Below are 18,030 nucleotides of genomic sequence, written 5' to 3' on the forward strand. Positions count from 1 at the left end.
AGACAAAGACCAGCCAAATCCATTCACACATTCTCTAGCTGTCATGTGTAATACACCAAAAACACAGCTCCTTATCAACATCTAGTCCCCATGGTATGTCACGTTTGTAGCACCTAGTGTATCTAAGGTAAAATAATTTTCTTTTACTTGCCATGAAATCTTTAAGGCTTCTGAACTTACTTTCAGTGTCGAACTAAAGATGTATTCAGTTTAAGTTCTAAATAAACTTACTTATTTCATGTACCATAAAAGATTTTACTTTCATCTGGTCAGGAATGAAAATTCTTATTCATGTTTATTCTACTGTAACTTAGCAAATATGCACTCAATTTAGTACTGAAAACTCAACAGGAATGCAGACTTATTCTTCTACTTTATTATATCAATGTTCATCAGTTGAGTACGTATACTGTTTCTGGTGTAAACGTTTGAACTATGCTCTCTTTACTTTGACAGCATGAATAAATATGAGTTGTTACAATAACAATGCAGTTACTTGGCACCATGATCATGTCTCCAGATTGACACGCATTGTAGGTGATACAACAAGACCACAAAGAAACACAGAATGTACCAAACTTTGACACAATAAAACAATATTTTCTCCAAGACTCTAGTATAACACACACAATAAAAAAAAAAATCTAATACTCAGAGAGTGCTTATATATCTCTTACCTTATCAATAGTGGAATTAGCAAATATAGCTCTTTCAAGAATTGATGTCTTCCCAGTTTCTTTTGCCCCAACAACTACAACACGACTGGTACGCCCCATCACATTTCTCTGTAAGTAATCAAAATTTAAAGAACTACCTACAGTGAAATTCATTTTAATTTTTCAACTTGTGCTAAAAACAGTGGTTTTACATTCTCTCACATATTCCAAAATTCCAACACAAGGAGATACAAGAAGGTTAAGGCAGTCATGCACTTATCAAAAATAATCCAAGCCTGATTATCCAAAGCTCTAAAGAGCTAGTCTTATGCACTATAATGATTTCATATTTCTGCCTGACTTTAGGTATATTCTAAAATGCACATGCTACTGAATGTAAATGCAATATCAGTTATGAAAAACTTCATAATATCTAACAATGTGGCATAAGTTGCAGACATTAGAGGAAACATTCTTTGGAACAAATCAGAGTAAGGCCTTTTGTATAATAAGCCAAACAAAAGATAAATAGGACATAAGGAATATCACAACATAGCACCTCTGAAGTTCTGTACTGTAGCTACACAGAATTACATAATTACCAATAAATTTATAATTCCTTTGGTTTTTCTTTTATAACACCTTTACACTACACTATTTCCCATGTACAGGGGTGGCAACCCCCTATGACAGAGAAGCCTTCAACAGGATACAAAATCATAAGCCAGGTGCAGCCAATACCTGCTTTTCATACCTCCATCATGAAAAGGATTGAGCTGCAACAGTTTTCTTTGTTACCATAGCTTATAACCTTAAAAATTATTCAGTCACATCACATCACATCTAATATAGCATGCCCCAATAAATACTCTACTGACATATGCATCATGACGTCTTAAAAATATCTTTAAGTATTCAAACATATGAAGCTTTCTCTATATACAATTCAATGTGAATGTGTTTTGTTCTTCAACTGGATTGGATGATGTTCTTCCTTAATCAGAATCTTACTAACATAAACTCATAAGTGGCACAAAAAAGGATCTTTCTGGACATCATGGAAGGAGTGAAACTGCACAATATCAGTTCTGAGTAAGAATCACGTGCAAAGTCAACAGTTAAAATGCAATAATTTCCAATCATGTTTCAAAAATGTACTTTAAACTTGTATTTACAATGAAACTGCAATCATGACCTAGCTCATTCTCTGAATAATTCATGTTTCTTAACAACACTTCTTAATGGCATAATTAGCAATTACTAGACGGCTGCAGGTATGGGGGAAAAGAACATATTGGGGAAAAATAAAGATGGCGGCCAAAGTCGCATGAACAGAAGCAATGACAGGGAAGGCACTAAATGAGTCTGTCTGGTCATTCACAGATCATATCAGCATACCTGACCAACCACAGCACAAAACAGGCCACCATCAAGCATTCCCCGCCAGTTCCCTAGTACCCCACAGTCCACGCAGTGTTCACGACTTCGCCAGGGATCTTTCATGTGTTTTTCCTCACGAGGTTTCCTAAACATCCCCCAGCAACTGGCTCTCTCTTGGCTACACTGGAGAGGAAGAAACTTGTTCTCTCTATTGTAAAGGATTGGAAATAATATCTTAAAAGGATTTCTGAACTGAGATGCAATTCTAATTTGAAATTTAGCCAACTAATACATTTGGAGTAGTTTTATTTCCTCCTGTGACTGTAATCAGAAATAAAAATTTGGACCAAATGAATTATATAAAGTCGATTCAAGCTTGATGGACCATACCTGCTGGGAAGCATTTTGGGGAAAAGGTAATATCTTAATTGTCAGTTCATCACAAGGAAATAAAAATAGAATTTAATACCTGTGCCCTGTCCATGTCTGGAAAGGCACTGGTTACAGTTAAATGTAAGTTCTAATGTATATTACCTTTTTAAAAATGAGAAACTGTCCTTCATGCCTTTTTTCCTAAGTACTTTATAAGGACCCCTACCTTAAGGGAACCATATGGGATAGTTGTTATTCAGAGACCAATTAAAAATATAGAATAAATAGCTACCCCCTTGAAAAGGCTACCCATAAATTTCACACACATATATCCCAAATTTTCCAAAATCTTACTTTTTCAAAAGAAAAAATCAAATGTGTAGCACTGAAACACTAAGCTGCCTTCTCACTGAAATACATCTGGCCCTCGTATAAGGACGGGGATAAGTTTCTAGATGTCCGTTGTTCTAGCAATGTAATCGTAGTCTTTGCAATCAAAGTTATAAAAGGCATTTCATTCCTGAGCAATAATTTGCTCCTCCAGGATACCTTACCGAATCTGATAGTAGGTAGGGCTATGTTAATCTGGGATACTGTAAGGTACCATAAAAGTAAAGAAAACTCTTAAAAAATAAACAAATCCTACAAAAGCCTTACCTAAACTGATAGTGGAGAGGGATATACTGATCTGGGAATATGCAGCACACCATAACAATAAAGAAAACATTTGAATTTCAACAAAACCTATGAAGACCTTACCTAACTTCCTCAAGCAACCTAAATCTAACATATCTTAAATCAAAATACAAAAATCCATTACGGGCAGTTATTTCTGTGGTGGCCCTATACTGGAACTTTACCAAACCTTAAAATATAGGTAATTCTATCGTTACAAGAAAAGAATATTGCATCAGCAGCCAATCCCATGACAGAATTCACTCAAAATCATAGTCCAGCCATTACAGGCCACTCTCCAAGGAACACCATGTTTTTATGCACACATTTACGTATGTATATGGTGATAGTTTCATTCTGTCATGCTGAGCTGAGCAATGATGAGTAAAAGAACAAACATTGGTTGGTTTTCTGTATATGCTAACTTTAAACGTAATTTTATCCCTATGGATCATGAAATCTAAAGACAGTAACATACAATTATTTTCCATTTCCACAGTGAATTTGATAGGAGATACTAAATCAAATTGTTAAGTAAAGGGAGAAATGTTTGTACCTTTTTGTTTGTTGGCCAAACACAAAGAACATCATCTACATATCTAAACCAAACTGCCTTAGACCCATAGGGTAAGAAATCCCTTAGTAATTTCATTTCAAAGAATCCCATATAAAGACTACTTAATACTGATGAAAGAAGGTTACCCATTGCCATACCAAATCTCTGTGCATAATATTCTCCATTAAAATGAAATACACAGTCTTTTATACACAATTTTACCAATTCAATAAAAACAGAATTTGAAACAGCAAAATCAAGATTATCCAAAACATCAACCAAATATTCTAAGAGGTCATCAACTGGAACTTTTGTGAACAAGGATGAAACATCAAAACTTACCAGTTTGAAATCAAAATCAACACTGATATCATTAAGCCTGTTAACTAAATCTACATTGTTCATGATATTTGAATCTGATATATATGAGAGAACCATTACCCTTCAACAACAACTTCAGGTCTGTATTAGAGTGAGAATCATCCGCTCCTAGGGGATTTCTATTGAGTTTGAAGTATGCTGTATCATCCCAGGTTGCTTTAAATCCTTTACAGTAAATATACCCTTCAGCAATAACAATACTATAAAGAATATCTTAATCAAAAACTCTCCAGAAAATTCTGCAGGCTGTGTTAACAGAAACAGAATCCCTTGTAAAAGCTGTAATATGTTTTATGTAGGGCAGACAGGTATGGATCTTTAAGTTAGACTTAAGCAACATAAATATAGTATAAGAACAGGAAAATCAAATGCTTCGCTTAATCATGTTAAAAATCATGCCCATAGTACAGACTGAGGTAATACTAATCCAATTATCAATTGTAAATCCTTTACCACAAGAAATATCACTGAAATTTCTATCATTAAATACACAAAGAATTGTGACATTAATATTTGTGAATCTATATACAAACTGAATAGCTTTGTCATAGACAAAATTTGTAAACAGTTCCCTCTCCTGTCCACATAACAAAATTCTATGACAGTCATGATGCCAGACCTGAAAACCAGCATCCGGTAATGTTTGTTTACCAATGGCATCTTAGCTGTGTCTCTTCATTGTATATCAACTGACAGTTCCACATCTTCAATCTCATGCTTGTATCTCCCCTGACGATGTGATTATTACACGAAAGTGCACGTGGGAACTTATCATGGTTCATTTCCCTTGTGGTTATCAACATACACTAGATCATGTGCACTACTGTCACCCCTTCCAATATGTATATATATATATATATATATATATATATATATATATATATATATATATATATATATATATATATATATATATCGCTACCTTGCTAACGTGGGAAATGGCGAATAGTATGAAAGAAAGAAAGATATATATATTTATTTATTTTTCTTTCTTTCATACTATTTGCCCTTTCCCGCATTAGCGAGGTTGCGTTAAGAACAGAGGACTGGGCCTTTGAGGGAATATCTTCACCTGGCCCCCTTCTCTGTTCCTTCTTTTGGAAAATTAAAAAAAAGAAAAAAAACGAGAGGGGAGGATTTCCAGCCACCCGCATATATATATTTTATATATATATATATTAGGTACAGTAGGGTTGAGGGTCAAGTCAATTGGGAGGTAAGTGTGAATGGAGAAAAACTGGAGGAAGTAAAGTGTTTTAGATATCTGGGAGTGGATCTGGCCGCAGATGGAACCATGGAAGCGGAAGTGAATCATAGGGTGGGGGAGGGGGCGAAAATCCTGGGAGCCTTGAAGAATGTGTGGAAGTCGAGAACATTAGCTCGGAAAGCAAAAATGGGTATGTTTGAAGGAATAGTGGTTCCAACAATGTTGTATGGTTGCGAGGCGTGGGCTATGGATAGAATTGTGCGCAGGAGGGTGGATGTGCTGGAAATGAGATGTTTGAGGACAATGTGTGGTGTGAGGTGGTTTGATCGAGTAAGTAATGTAAGGGTAAGAGAGATGTGTGGAAAAAAAAAGAGCGTGGTTGAGAGAGAAGAGGGTATTTTGAAATGGTTTGGGCACATGGAGAGAATGAGCGAGGAAAGATTGACCAAGAGGATATATGTGTCGGAGGTGGAGGGAACGAGGAGAAATGGGAGACCAAATTGGAGGTGGAAAGATGGAGTGAAAAAGATTTTGTGTGATCGGGGCCTGAACATGCAGGAGGGTGAAAGGAGGGCAAGGAATAGAGTGAATTGGATCGATGTGGTATACCGCGGTTGACGTGCTGTCAGTGGATTGAATCAGGGCATGTGAAGCATCTGGGGTAAACCATGGAAAGTTGTGTGGGGCCTGGATGTGGAAAGAAAGCTGTGGTTTCAGGCATTACTGCATGACAGCTAGAGACTGAGTGTGAACGAATGGGGCCTTTGTTGTCTTTTCCTAGTGCTAGGGGGAGGGGGATGGTATTCCATGTGTGGCGAGGTGGCGATGGGAATGAATAAAGGCAGACAGTGTGAATTGTGTACATGGGTATATATGTATGTGTCTGTGTGTGTATATATATGTGTACATTGAGATGTATAGGTATGTATATTTGCGTGTGTGGACGTGTATGTATATACACTGTGTATGGGAGTGGGTTGGGCCATTTCCTTCGTCTGTTTCCTTGCGCTACCTCGCAAATGCAGGAGACAGCGACACAGCAAAATAATAAATAAAATAAATAAAAATAAATGTGAGGGGCATGCTGGGAATCGAGTGAATTGGAACGGTGTGGTATACTGGGGTCGATGTGCTGTCAATGGATTGAACCAGGGCATGTGAAGCGTCTAAGGAAATCCCAGAGGATGCGGAGAAAGAATACTTCCCAAGTATTCCCAGCGCATCGTAGAAGGCGACTAAAGATGATGGTATTGGGGGGCCGGAAAACCTCCAATCCCTGTATTTCAATTTCTAAAAGGGGAACCAGAAGGAGTCAAGCAGGGAGTGCTTATATTCCTCGAAGGCTCAGATTGGGGTGTCTGAATGTGTGTGGATGTAAGCAAGATGAGAAGAAAGAAGAGACAGGTTGTACGTTTGAGGAAAGAAACCTGGATGTTCTGGCTCTGAGTGAAATGAAGCTCAAGGGGAAAAGGGAAGAGTGGTTTGAGAAAATCTTGGAAGTGAAGTCAGGGGTTGGTGAGAGGACGTGAGCTAAGGAAGGAGAGGCACTACTCCTGAAACAGGAGTTGTGGGAGTATGTGATAGTAAGAAAATAAATTCTAGATTGATGTGGGTAAAACTGAAAGTGGATAGAGAGATGGGTGATTATTGGTGCATATGCACCTGGTCATGAGAAGAAAGCTTATGAGAGGCAAGTGTTTTGGGAGCAGCTGAGTGAGTGTGTCAGCAGCTTTGATGCAGGAGACCAGATTTTGGTGATGGGTGATTTGAATACCAAGGTGAGTAATGTGGCAGTTGAGGGTATAACTGGTGTACATGGGGTATTAAGTGTTGTGAATGGAAATGGTGAAGAGCTTGTGGATTTATGTGCAGAAAAAAGACTGGTGACTGGGAATACCTAGTTTAAGAAGAGATATACATAAGCATACGTATTTGAGTAGGAAAGATGATCAAAGGGCATTATTGGATTATGTGTCAACTGATTGGCATTTAAAAGAGAGACTTTTGGGTGTTGTGCCGCAAGGGACAGCTGGAGGAAGTCTGATCACTATCATGTGGAGGCAAAGGTGAAGATTTGTAGAGATTTTCAAGAAAGAAGAGAGAATGTTGGATAGAAGGGAGTAGTGAGAGTAAGTGAGCTCGGAAAGGAGACGTGTGAAGAAGTACCAAGAGAGAAGGAGACGTGTGAGGAAGTACCAAGAGAGAAGGAGACGTACGAGGAAGTACGAAGAGAGAGGGAGACGTGTGAGGAAGTACCAAGAGAGAAGGAGACGTGTGAGGAAGTACCAAGAGAGAATGAGTGTAGAATGGCAAAAGGTGAGAGCAGATGACGTGAGGAGAGTGGGTGAGGAATGGGATGCATTTAGGGAAGTACTGATGGCTTGTGCAAAAGATGCATGTGGCATGAGAAAGGTGGAAAGGTGGGCAGATTGGAAGTAAAGTTGTTAGTGATAGAGAAAAGAGAGGCGTTTGGACAATATTTGCAATGAAGGAGTGCAAATGACTGGGAGATGTATAAAAGAAAGTGGCAGGAGGCCAAGAGAAAGGGGCAAGGATTGAAAAAGAGGGCAAATGAGAGTTATGGTTAGAGCATCATTAAACTTTAGGGAGAATAAGAACACGTTTTGGAAGGAAGTAAATATGCGTAAGACAAGAGAAGAAATGGGAACATCGGTGAAGGGGGCAGTGATGAAGTGAGGAGATGGATAGTGTATTCTGGAGGTTTGCTGAATGTGTTTGATGATGGAGTGGTAGATATAGGGTGTTTTGGTTGGGGTAGTAAGCGAAGTAAGAGGGTCAGGGAGAGTGGTTTGGCTAAGAGAGAAGAGGTGGTGAAAGCTTCGTGGAAGATGAAATCCAGGAAGGCAGTGGGTTTGGATGGTACTGCAGTAGAGTTTATAAAAAAAAAAAAAGGGGGGGGGATGACTGTGTTGTTGATTGGTTGGTAAGGATATTCAATGTATGTATGGATCATGGTGAAGTGCCTGAGGATTGGCAGAATGCATGCATAGTGTAACAGCAAAGAGGATAACAGTGAGCACTCAAACTACAGAGCCATAAGTGTATCAAGTATTCCTGGGAAACTATATGGGAAGGTATTGATTGAGAGGGTGAAGGCAAGTACAGACCATCAGATTGGGGAAGAGAAGTGTGGTTTCAGAAGTGGTAGAGGATGTGTGAATCAGGTGTTTGCTTTGAAGAGTGTGTGTGTGTGAAATACTTATAAAAACAGATGGATTTGTCCATGGCATTTATGGAACTGGAGATGGTAAATCATAGGGATGACAGAGATGCTTTGTGGATGATCTTAAAAGTATATAGTGCGGGAGACGGCGACAGAGCAAGGTGGATAACTAGGTGAATAAATATATATATATATATGTGTATATATATATATATATATATATATATATATATATATATGTGGCGGATTCATGTGAGAAACTGCAGAAGCTGGTGACGGAGTTTGGTAAAGTGTGTGGAAGAAGAAAGTTAAGAGTAAATGTCAATAAGAGCAAGGTTATTAGGTACAGTAGGGTTGAGGGTCAAGTCAATTGGGAGGTGAGTTTGAATGGTGAGAGGCTGGAGGAAGTGAAGTGTTTTAGATATCTGGGAGTGGATCTGTCAGCGGATGGAACCATGGAAGCGGAAGTGGATCATAGGGTGGGGGAGGGGGCGAAAATTTTGGGAGCCTTGAAAAATGTGTGGAAGTCGAGAACATTATCCCGGAAAGCAAAAATGGGTATGTTTGAAGGAATAGTAGTTCCAACAATGTTGTATGGTTGCGAGGCGTGGGCTATGGATAGAGTTGTGCGTAGGAGGATGGATGTGCTGGAAATGAGATGTTTGAGGACAATGTGTGGTGTGAGGTGGTTTGATCGAGTAAGTAACGTAAGGGTAAGAGAGATGTGTGGAAATAAAAAGAGCGTGGTTGAGAGAGCAGAAGAGGGTGTTTTGAAATGGTTTGGGCACATGGAGAGAATGAGTGAGGAAAGATTGACCAAGAGGATATATGTGTCGGAGGTGGAGGGAACGAGGAGAAGAGGGAGACCAAATTGGAGGTGGAAAGATGGAGTGAAAAGGATTTTGTGTGATCGGGGCCTGAACATGCAGGAGGGTGAAAGGAGGGCAAGGAATAGAGTGAATTGGAGCGATGTGGTATACAGGGGTTGACGTGCTGTCAGTGGATTGAATCAAGGCTTGTGAAGCGTCTGGGGTAAACCATGGAAAGCTGTGTAGGTATGTATATTTGCGTGTGTGGACGTGTGTATGTACATGTGTATGGGGGGGGTTGGGCCATTTCTTTCGTCTGTTTCCTTGCGCTACCTCGCAAACGCGGGAGACAGCGACAAAGTATAAAAAAAAAAAAAAAAAAAAAAATATATATATATATATATATATAGGGGATGGGGAGAAAGAATACTTCCCACGTATTCTCTGCGTGTCGTAAAAGGCGACTAAAAGGGAAGGGAGCGGGGGATTGGAAATCCTCCCCTCTCATTTTTTGATTTTCCAAAGGAAGGAACAGAGAAGGGGGCCAAGTGGGGATTTCCCTCAAAGGCTCAGTCTTCTGTTCCGAAAGCTACCTCGCTAATGCGGGAAATGGCGAATAGTATGAAAAAAAAAAAAAGAAATATATATATATATATATATATATATATATATATATATATATATATATATATATATAATGGTTTGGTCGCATGGAGAGAATGAGTGAGGAAAGATTGACAAAGAGGATATATGTGTCAGAGGTGGAGGGAGCATGGAGAAGTGGGAGACCAAATTGGAGGTGGAAAGATGGAGTGAAAAAGATTTTGAGTGATTGGGGCCTGAACATGCAGGAGGGTGAAAGGCGTGCAAGGAATAGAGTGAATTGGAACAATGTGGTATACCAGAGTCGACGTGCTGTCCATGGATTGAACCAGGGCATGTGAAGCATCTGGGGTAAACCATGGAAAGTTTTGTGGGGCCTGAATGTGGAAAGGGAGCTGTGGTTTTGGTGCATTATACATGACAGCTAGAGAATGAGTATGAACGAATGTGGGCTTTGTCGTCTTTTTCCTAGCAATACTTCGCGCACATGCAGGGGGGAGGGGGTTGTCATTTCATGTGTGGCGGGGTGGCAACGGGAATGAATAAGGGCAGACAGTATGAATTATATAAATTTGTATATATGTATATGTCTGTGTGCGTATATATATGTATATGTTGAGATGTATAGGTATGTATATGCGCTGTGTGTGGACGTGCATGTATATACATGTGTATGTGGGTGGGTTGGGCCATTCTTTCGTCTATTTCCTTGCACTACCTCGCTAACGCAGGAGACAGCGACAAGTATAATAAATATAATGCAATAAATAATATCATATTGACTGAGAGGGTGAAGGCATGTACAGAGCATCAGATTGGGGAAGAGCAGTGTGGTTTCAGAAGTGGTAGAGGATGTGTGGATCAGGTGTTTGCTTTGAAGCATGTATGTGAGAAATACTTAGAAAAGGAAATGGATTTGTATGTAGCATTTATGGATCTGGAGAAGGCATATGATAGAGTTGATAGAGATGCTCTGTGGAAGGTATCAAGAATACATGGTGTAGGAGGCAAGTTGTTAGAAGCAGTGAAAAGTTTTTATCGAGGATGTAAGGCATGTGTACGTGTAGGAAGAGAGGAAAGTGACTGGTTCTCAAAAGTGATTGGTTCTCAATGAATGTAGGTTTGCGACAGGGGTGTGTGATGTCTCCATGGTTGTTTAATTTATCTATGGATGGGGTTGTTAGGGAGGTGAATGCAAGGGTTTTGGAAAGAAGGGCAAGTATGCAGGCTGTTGTGGATGAGAGAGCTTGGGAAGTGAGTCAGTTGTTGTTCGCTGATGATACAGCGCTGGTGGCTGATTCATGTAAGAAGCTGCAGAAGCTGGTGACTGAGTTTGGTAAAGTGTGTGAAAGAAGAAAGTTGAGAGTAAATGTGAATAAGAGAAAGGTTATTAGGTACAGTAGGGTTGAGGGTCAAGTCAATTGGGAGGTAAGTTTGAATGGAGAAAAACTGGAGGAAGTGAAGTGTTTGAGATATCTGGGAGTGGATTTGGTAGCGGATGGAACCATGGAAGCGGAAGTGAATCATAGGGTGGGGGAGGGGGCGAAAATTCTGGGAGCCTTGAAGAATGTGTGGAAGTTGAGAATATTATCTTGAAAAGCAAAAATGGGTATGTTTGAAGGAATAGTGGTTCCAACAATGTTGTATGGTTGCGAGGCGTGGGCTATGGATAGAGTTGTGCGCAGGAGGGTGGATGTGCTGGAAATGAGATGTTTGAGGACAATATAAGGTGTGAGGTGGTTGTGTGGTAATAAAAAGAGTGTGGTTGAGAGAGCAGAAGAGGGTGTTTTGAAATGGTTTGGTCACATGGAGATAATGAGTGAGGAAAGATTGAAAAAGAGGATATATGTGTCAGAGGTGGAGGGAATGAGGAGAAGTGGGAGACCAAATTGGAGGAGGAAAGATGGAGTGAAAAAGATTTTGGGCAATCGGGGCCTGAACATGCAGGAGGGTGAAAGGCGTGCAAGGAAAAGAGTAAATTGGAACGATGTGATATACCGGGGTCGATGTGCTGTCAATGGATTGAACCAGGGCATGTGAAGTGTCAGGGGTAAACCATGGAAAGTTCTGTGGGGCCTGGATGTGGAAAGGGAGTTGTGGTTTCGGTGAATTATTACATGACAGCTAGAGACTGAGTGTGAACGAATGGGGCCTTTGTTGTCTTCCTAGCGCTACCTCGCGCACATGAGGGGGGAGGGAGTTGTTATTTCATGTGTGGCAGGGTGGCGATGGGAATGAATAAAGGCAAACAGTATGAAGTATGTACATTTGTATATATGTATATGTCTGTGTGTGTATATATATGTATACGTTGAGATGTATAGGTATGCATATTTGTATGTGTGGACGTGTATGTATATACATGTGTATGTGGGTGGGTTGGGCCATTCTTTCGTCTGTTTCCTTGCGCTACCTCGCTAACGCGGGAGACAGCGACAAAGCAAAATAAATAAATAAATAAATAAAATAAATATATATATATATATATATATATATATATATATCTTTTTTCTTTCATACTATTCGCCATTTCCCGCGATAGCGAGGTAGCGTTAAGAACAGAGGACTGGGTCTTTGAGGGAATATCCTCACCTAGCCCTCTTCTCTGTTCCTTCTTTTGGAAGAAAAAAAAAAATATATATATATATATATATATATATATATATATATATATATATATATATATATATATATATATATATATATATTTTTTTTTTTTTTTTTTTTTTTTTCATACTATTTGCCATTTCCCGCGTTAGCGAGGTAGCATTAAGAACAGAGAACTGGGCCTTAGAGAGAATATCCTCACCTGACCCCCTTCTCTGTTCCTTCTTTTGGAAAATTAAAAAAAACAAGAAAGGGGAGGATTTCCAGCCACCCGCTCCCTCCCCTTTTAGTCGCCTTCTACGACACGCAGGGAATACGTGGGAAGTATTCTTTCTCCCCTATCCCCAGGGATAATATATATATATATATATATATATTCCCTTGCCCAAACCAGGTACCCATTTCATTGACCAACCCCTATAGGTGTTTAAACAGCTGGTTTGACTGTGGACTGACTTCTACAACCAGGATTCGAACCTATGCATTTGACCCTGGGCAACCCATGAATGCTTCACAGTCAGGAAAGCTAACCATAAATGGCGTCATGACTAAAAAAATTTATATCTAAAGAGTAACACATAAAACTTTAGTGCTCCCAAGAAGGTGACCATCAGTTGTTATAATGATTCCAAAATAATTTCCCATTGAATGTGAGAGAAGAACCCACCATCATTTTGCTTTGATATTATCATGATTCTCAAGTAGCACTATTGTGAAATGTTGCTCTTTAAGGCATCACTATACGAGGGCCCTCTGTATATATAGAGTGTAAACTTTAAGGGGATATATACAGCTGAATGTTAAATCACTTGATACATGCCCTAATTTAAGCCAAAAAACAAATGAATAGAAAATACACTGATCTATCAAAAAAATCATGAAAAATTGAAAAATTAAAATCTATCCCATCACAAAACTGCACATATAAACATTTACTATAATTATTTCTAATAACTAAAACAGGACAATAAACCAAAGATTTATATTCATTCAAAGCTGAAAAAAGAAAAGTTTAAAAATTTGTCTTATGATGAAAATATTCTTTGTTCATAAACTCTCACTCATATGAAAAGAAATGTTGTACAGCACAGAAACCAGTAAGGAAGGTTTCCCTTTGAAATGAATATAGCATAAATTTAGAGGGACATGTACAAAAGTATTGATATAATTTTGAAACTTGCCATAATTCCAAAGAAAAATTCTAGGGAAAAAAATCACTTATTAAAAGTACATTATAAAAAATAAAGTGGGGATTACTATGATAACTGAAAACTGACGGCAATCAATATGATATTTGATAACTGACAATCAGATAATAACAACAGACCTATTCCTTTAAAGCTAAAGAGAAGAGATTTCTTCAAGATATACATTCCATCTTAGCTTAAATCATCCCTTGTATGGGAACTACACATGAGGTTGTTTCTACAACAATTATTATATGACTTACATTACAAACCTGTATTTTTTCTTACCACCAACTTGCATTACTGGCGAACTGGTGCCTGGGCCTCTCTCTTTTGAGATATTACAGTGCTTTTGGAAGTCCATCGTGTTGCACATACCTTTGAGAAAGTGGTCTTAGCACACTGTCTCTTGAGTTTCAAAACATCTTGCATGACACACTTCAGAGATTCCACAAAGAATGTAGCCAATATAACACCAAAAGTGGCCAGCAATGAGCATATATACTTCCCTACATATGTCTTATGGGCTACTGATCAACATTAACAACATTAAGAAGCCTACTCACTTATTGATGTAAGTTGCCAGATCTTACTGGTGTCATGAATTTCCAACACTTTTATCATATAGTAAAAAAAGAATATCCATAGCACTGAATATACTAAAGCAATGAGAAAAGGCAGCAAATGTGGTCAGGTACACCTGCAGACCACAGAGTGGAGTATAGCACTTTGGCAGAGGGAATCTAAATCTAGTCAAAACCCAACTTCGAATCCTTACATGGTAATGCAACTTTCCTGACGTGATCTATGTCTCTGCTAATTTGAAAGTTTTATAATCTTTTAAATCTGAATAAAAATAATGCTATACAATCCCCTTAGGCATGTAAAAGACTTGAAACATCACTGCTGAGTGAGATATAATCTTGCAACAGTATTTCATCAAAACTATCATCTAGACCTATTATACAATACAGTAAGACTAATTCATATCAAGTTCTCTTAAGCTGTTGAAGATTGCACTTTTACCTAAACATAATTAAAATCTTTACATCTTACTTAAGCGCTGCTTTCAGCTGCTATGAAAACTACTGTCAGCATAAATATGGGTGAAATGAACATCTTTTTGAATGATGAAATCTTACCTGTGAAAGACTCCTGGCAAGGATGTTTATGCTAAGCATGCATGATATAAATCTACTATATTATCTTTAAATGTCCTTTTGGTTCCATCACTTCAATGTACACCAATCATAAAAAGAAAAATAGGGATCTGAGAAAATATTCACTTAACCATCCTGTAGAGAAACAGCCAGCAATTATCTAATTCACATCCTTGCAGAGAAGACAAGCTCAGGTTCTTGTGGAAAACAAAAATCCTATATACATACTAACAATCAGAGCAATCATCTGACTGCTTTCAAATAAAATTGCTTTGTTATTTAACAGAGTTGGATGGCATATACATACTGCCAATTCTAGTAAAAGACAAAGAACAAAAAAACTTTGCAGAAACTTCACCTACAATCTAATAACATTAGTTTCAGAGTAGTGTATATTTATCCACCCATCCAAATATTTCATTCATACTTTGTATATTTTGGTTGGATGATTGCTTCTAGGGCATTATGAGATCATGAATGCTAAACTGGTAACAACATATAAATTTCATTTTCTTTGGATTCTGGGAGGAAAAAGAAAGTGCAACACATAAGGAGCTTTTCCTTAATTAGTTAATGCATGTTTATTGGACTGCTGAATTTTTTACATTTCTAATTAAGGTACCATCATTATTCAAATCTTTTGAGGAGTTGGGATGTGTAAAAGATGGGGCTGCAGGTATTTAAAAAAAAACATTTAATCAAATACAAGTACAAAGACTTAATATGCAAGTTTTCCTGCATGTAGATTAAGCCTATAGTCAATGGTAGGAAAAAAGAAAACACAAACCAATAAAAATTTTCAGGCCACTCTGAACTACACTGAAAAAAAAATGGAGTTGAAGTGATTTATGGTTTCCAGACCTCATCTTGTATGTACTACTATGGACAAAATGGCCATTGGCCAATGATACACTGATTGATAATAATCTCTAACATCTTTTAAACTGTATGTCTAACTATTCTTCCCACTGCAGCATCAATGAATACATGGAAAAACATATGACTTTACATTATTCCAAATCCCAGCTACATACAAAGAAGGCTTAGCACATTACCATCCCTAAATAATCAAGCCCATGAGGAATTCATCCTTAAGATGAATATATCAAATCATAGAGTAATAAACATTCATAAGAACACTGAACATACTAATAATTTTCATTATCTCTATAAAACCTATATATCTGTTTCACTAAATGACATTGACAGTTCTATCAAAAGGCCTGTTAGGCCCAAGACTTCACAAATTTGTTGAAGCACCCCATATCTTTCTGCAATATATGCTTGGTTTGGAAAATGACATACATCAACTACAACAAAATTAATAATACAACTAACCCAAACTAAGATTGTATGATTTCTAATTTTTAAAACAGCAGCCACTGCAACCCTCATACATAGCCCCGAACAAAAGTACAACTATTGGTCATGCAGCTTCATCTTAAGTAAACGTAATTTATGCATTATTGAAAGCTTAGTTAAATAACTTAAAGAAAATACAAGCAAATGTGTTAGTGACTGGGAACCAAAAGAAATACACTAGTTTTCTTCAACTGTCGATAATCATAACTGTATAAGAATATTAGAAGTTGCAATGGTTACTCATTCCATAAAGAATTTAATCTTATGTTAAGCTCAGCTGGCTAAAATATGTTACAAAAGTAAAACAAGAACTTTTTAGTATGTAAGTACATTTACATCTTTTCCAATCATTTCATTTGCAGTATAATTTATCCTAATTTCACTAGACTTAATATAAGGTATGAGAAAACCTGCATACGACAATAGTTAGAAACACTATTCATTACTGTTCCTAGAATACTCAAAACCAGGGATCCTTGGTTCAGAAAATAAGCACTCTGCCAGTAAACCAATAAGGAGTATAACATAGTCTTAAACCAAAGAGTAAAAAAAAAGACATATAATGAAACCAATTAATGAAATATAAATGCTTTAAGAACCGAATGAATAAAGGCACAAAATAAAGAGATACCAATTGGTTTTGTAATTTCATGCTGATATACGTCAAAACTCTTATGAATAAAAAAAATTAATACCATACACATGGAAACTACAACATACCACTTCTGTCATCATACACTTCCTAATGCTCATGATAACTGTCAATACATTTCATGTTTCATCCTAAGGTGGATTTTGTGCTGGCACTAAAGAATAAACATCAAAATACACACAAAGAAGTATGTTCACTAAGTTATATTGACAAAAAATCATTTCAATGATTCACTTAAAACAAATTCTACAATATGCCCTTAAATTTGGAGTACTTTTTCAACAACTGGGTAGGGGGTCGAGTTAAATTTTATCCCTTTTAGTTAGGAGCAAAAAAAATGTGAAAACAAGAAAAAACCTAATTCATCTAAACCTTGAAAAATAAATACTCCATATTTCAAAGCATATCTATGCTTATTCTAATCAAATCTTTATGTTTTTTTCATTATAAACCAATAAGGGTATGTCCCAAGAAATTACTAAAATATAAAACCCAAAGGGTAACTAAGTAGTTTCAAGATATGATTTTAAGATATCAATACTTACTATAATCACATTAATGGATTCATTATAGTTAGTAGAGCGCTGCTCGACCTGCAGCGATAGCTTTAAAATTTTTGTGGTTAGGTTACTTGGGTTGGTATTGTTCCCTTAAAAAAAAAAGGTCCTCGGAAAAAACTCCTTTAAAGTAACCCCTGTGGATTGAACAAAGTTCTATGAACTGAAATTAATCCAGTGATATGATTTTTGTCTATACTGATAAGCTACATATCACCACATCCTTAAGCTACACAGTTATCATCAAAAGTTTGGTAGAAAATTCTCCAGTAAAAAGTTTTATTTATCATGGATCTAAAATAAACTACTGTATCTCTTTCTTCTCTCCATAAAGGATAATCTCTCTTCTACTTAACCCTATTCACTCTCATGATGATGATTCTACTAAGTACTTCAACTCAATTTTTTTCCCCTTCTTCCTGTTAATGCTCATTCTCTTTCTTGTACTTATTGTATTTTCCCTCTCAGTTCAGACCTCCTATGCAGCATATCAGATGGGAGAAGCAGTAACCTTGTATAATTCACTACAGCTAAAATGCAATGTCTCCCTATATATCTTTCTAAGAGTTATTTGTTTCCCCCTGTTCAATTTCAAAACACTACAATTCAATCCTGTAATATTAATATAAACACTGGCCATAACCATAGCCTCAACTCCCTCCTGGAAACCTAACATCATCAT

General features: G+C 37.4%; 1 protein-coding gene across 3 annotated transcripts in view; it reads right to left on the reverse strand.

Moving 5' to 3' along the window:
* Window positions 1-18,030, reverse strand: part of kappaB-Ras (NFKB inhibitor interacting Ras like 1) — a 35,960-nt gene that overhangs the window by 13,462 nt on the left and 4,468 nt on the right. For 2 of the 3 annotated variants that reach the window (XM_071671807.1, XM_071671817.1), the window contains 2 exons: window positions 2,055-2,219; window positions 678-785 (listed from right to left, as the gene is read on the reverse strand). In XM_071671807.1, coding sequence (XP_071527908.1) covers window positions 678-785; window positions 2,055-2,219 — 273 coding nt within the window. The remainder of the gene's footprint in view (window positions 1-677; window positions 786-2,054; window positions 2,220-18,030) is intronic. The other variant, XM_071671827.1, reaches the window with a different exon arrangement.

This window comes from Panulirus ornatus, chromosome 2 (genome assembly GCF_036320965.1).
Source record: "Panulirus ornatus isolate Po-2019 chromosome 2, ASM3632096v1, whole genome shotgun sequence".
NCBI lineage: Eukaryota > Metazoa > Arthropoda > Malacostraca > Decapoda > Palinuridae > Panulirus > Panulirus ornatus.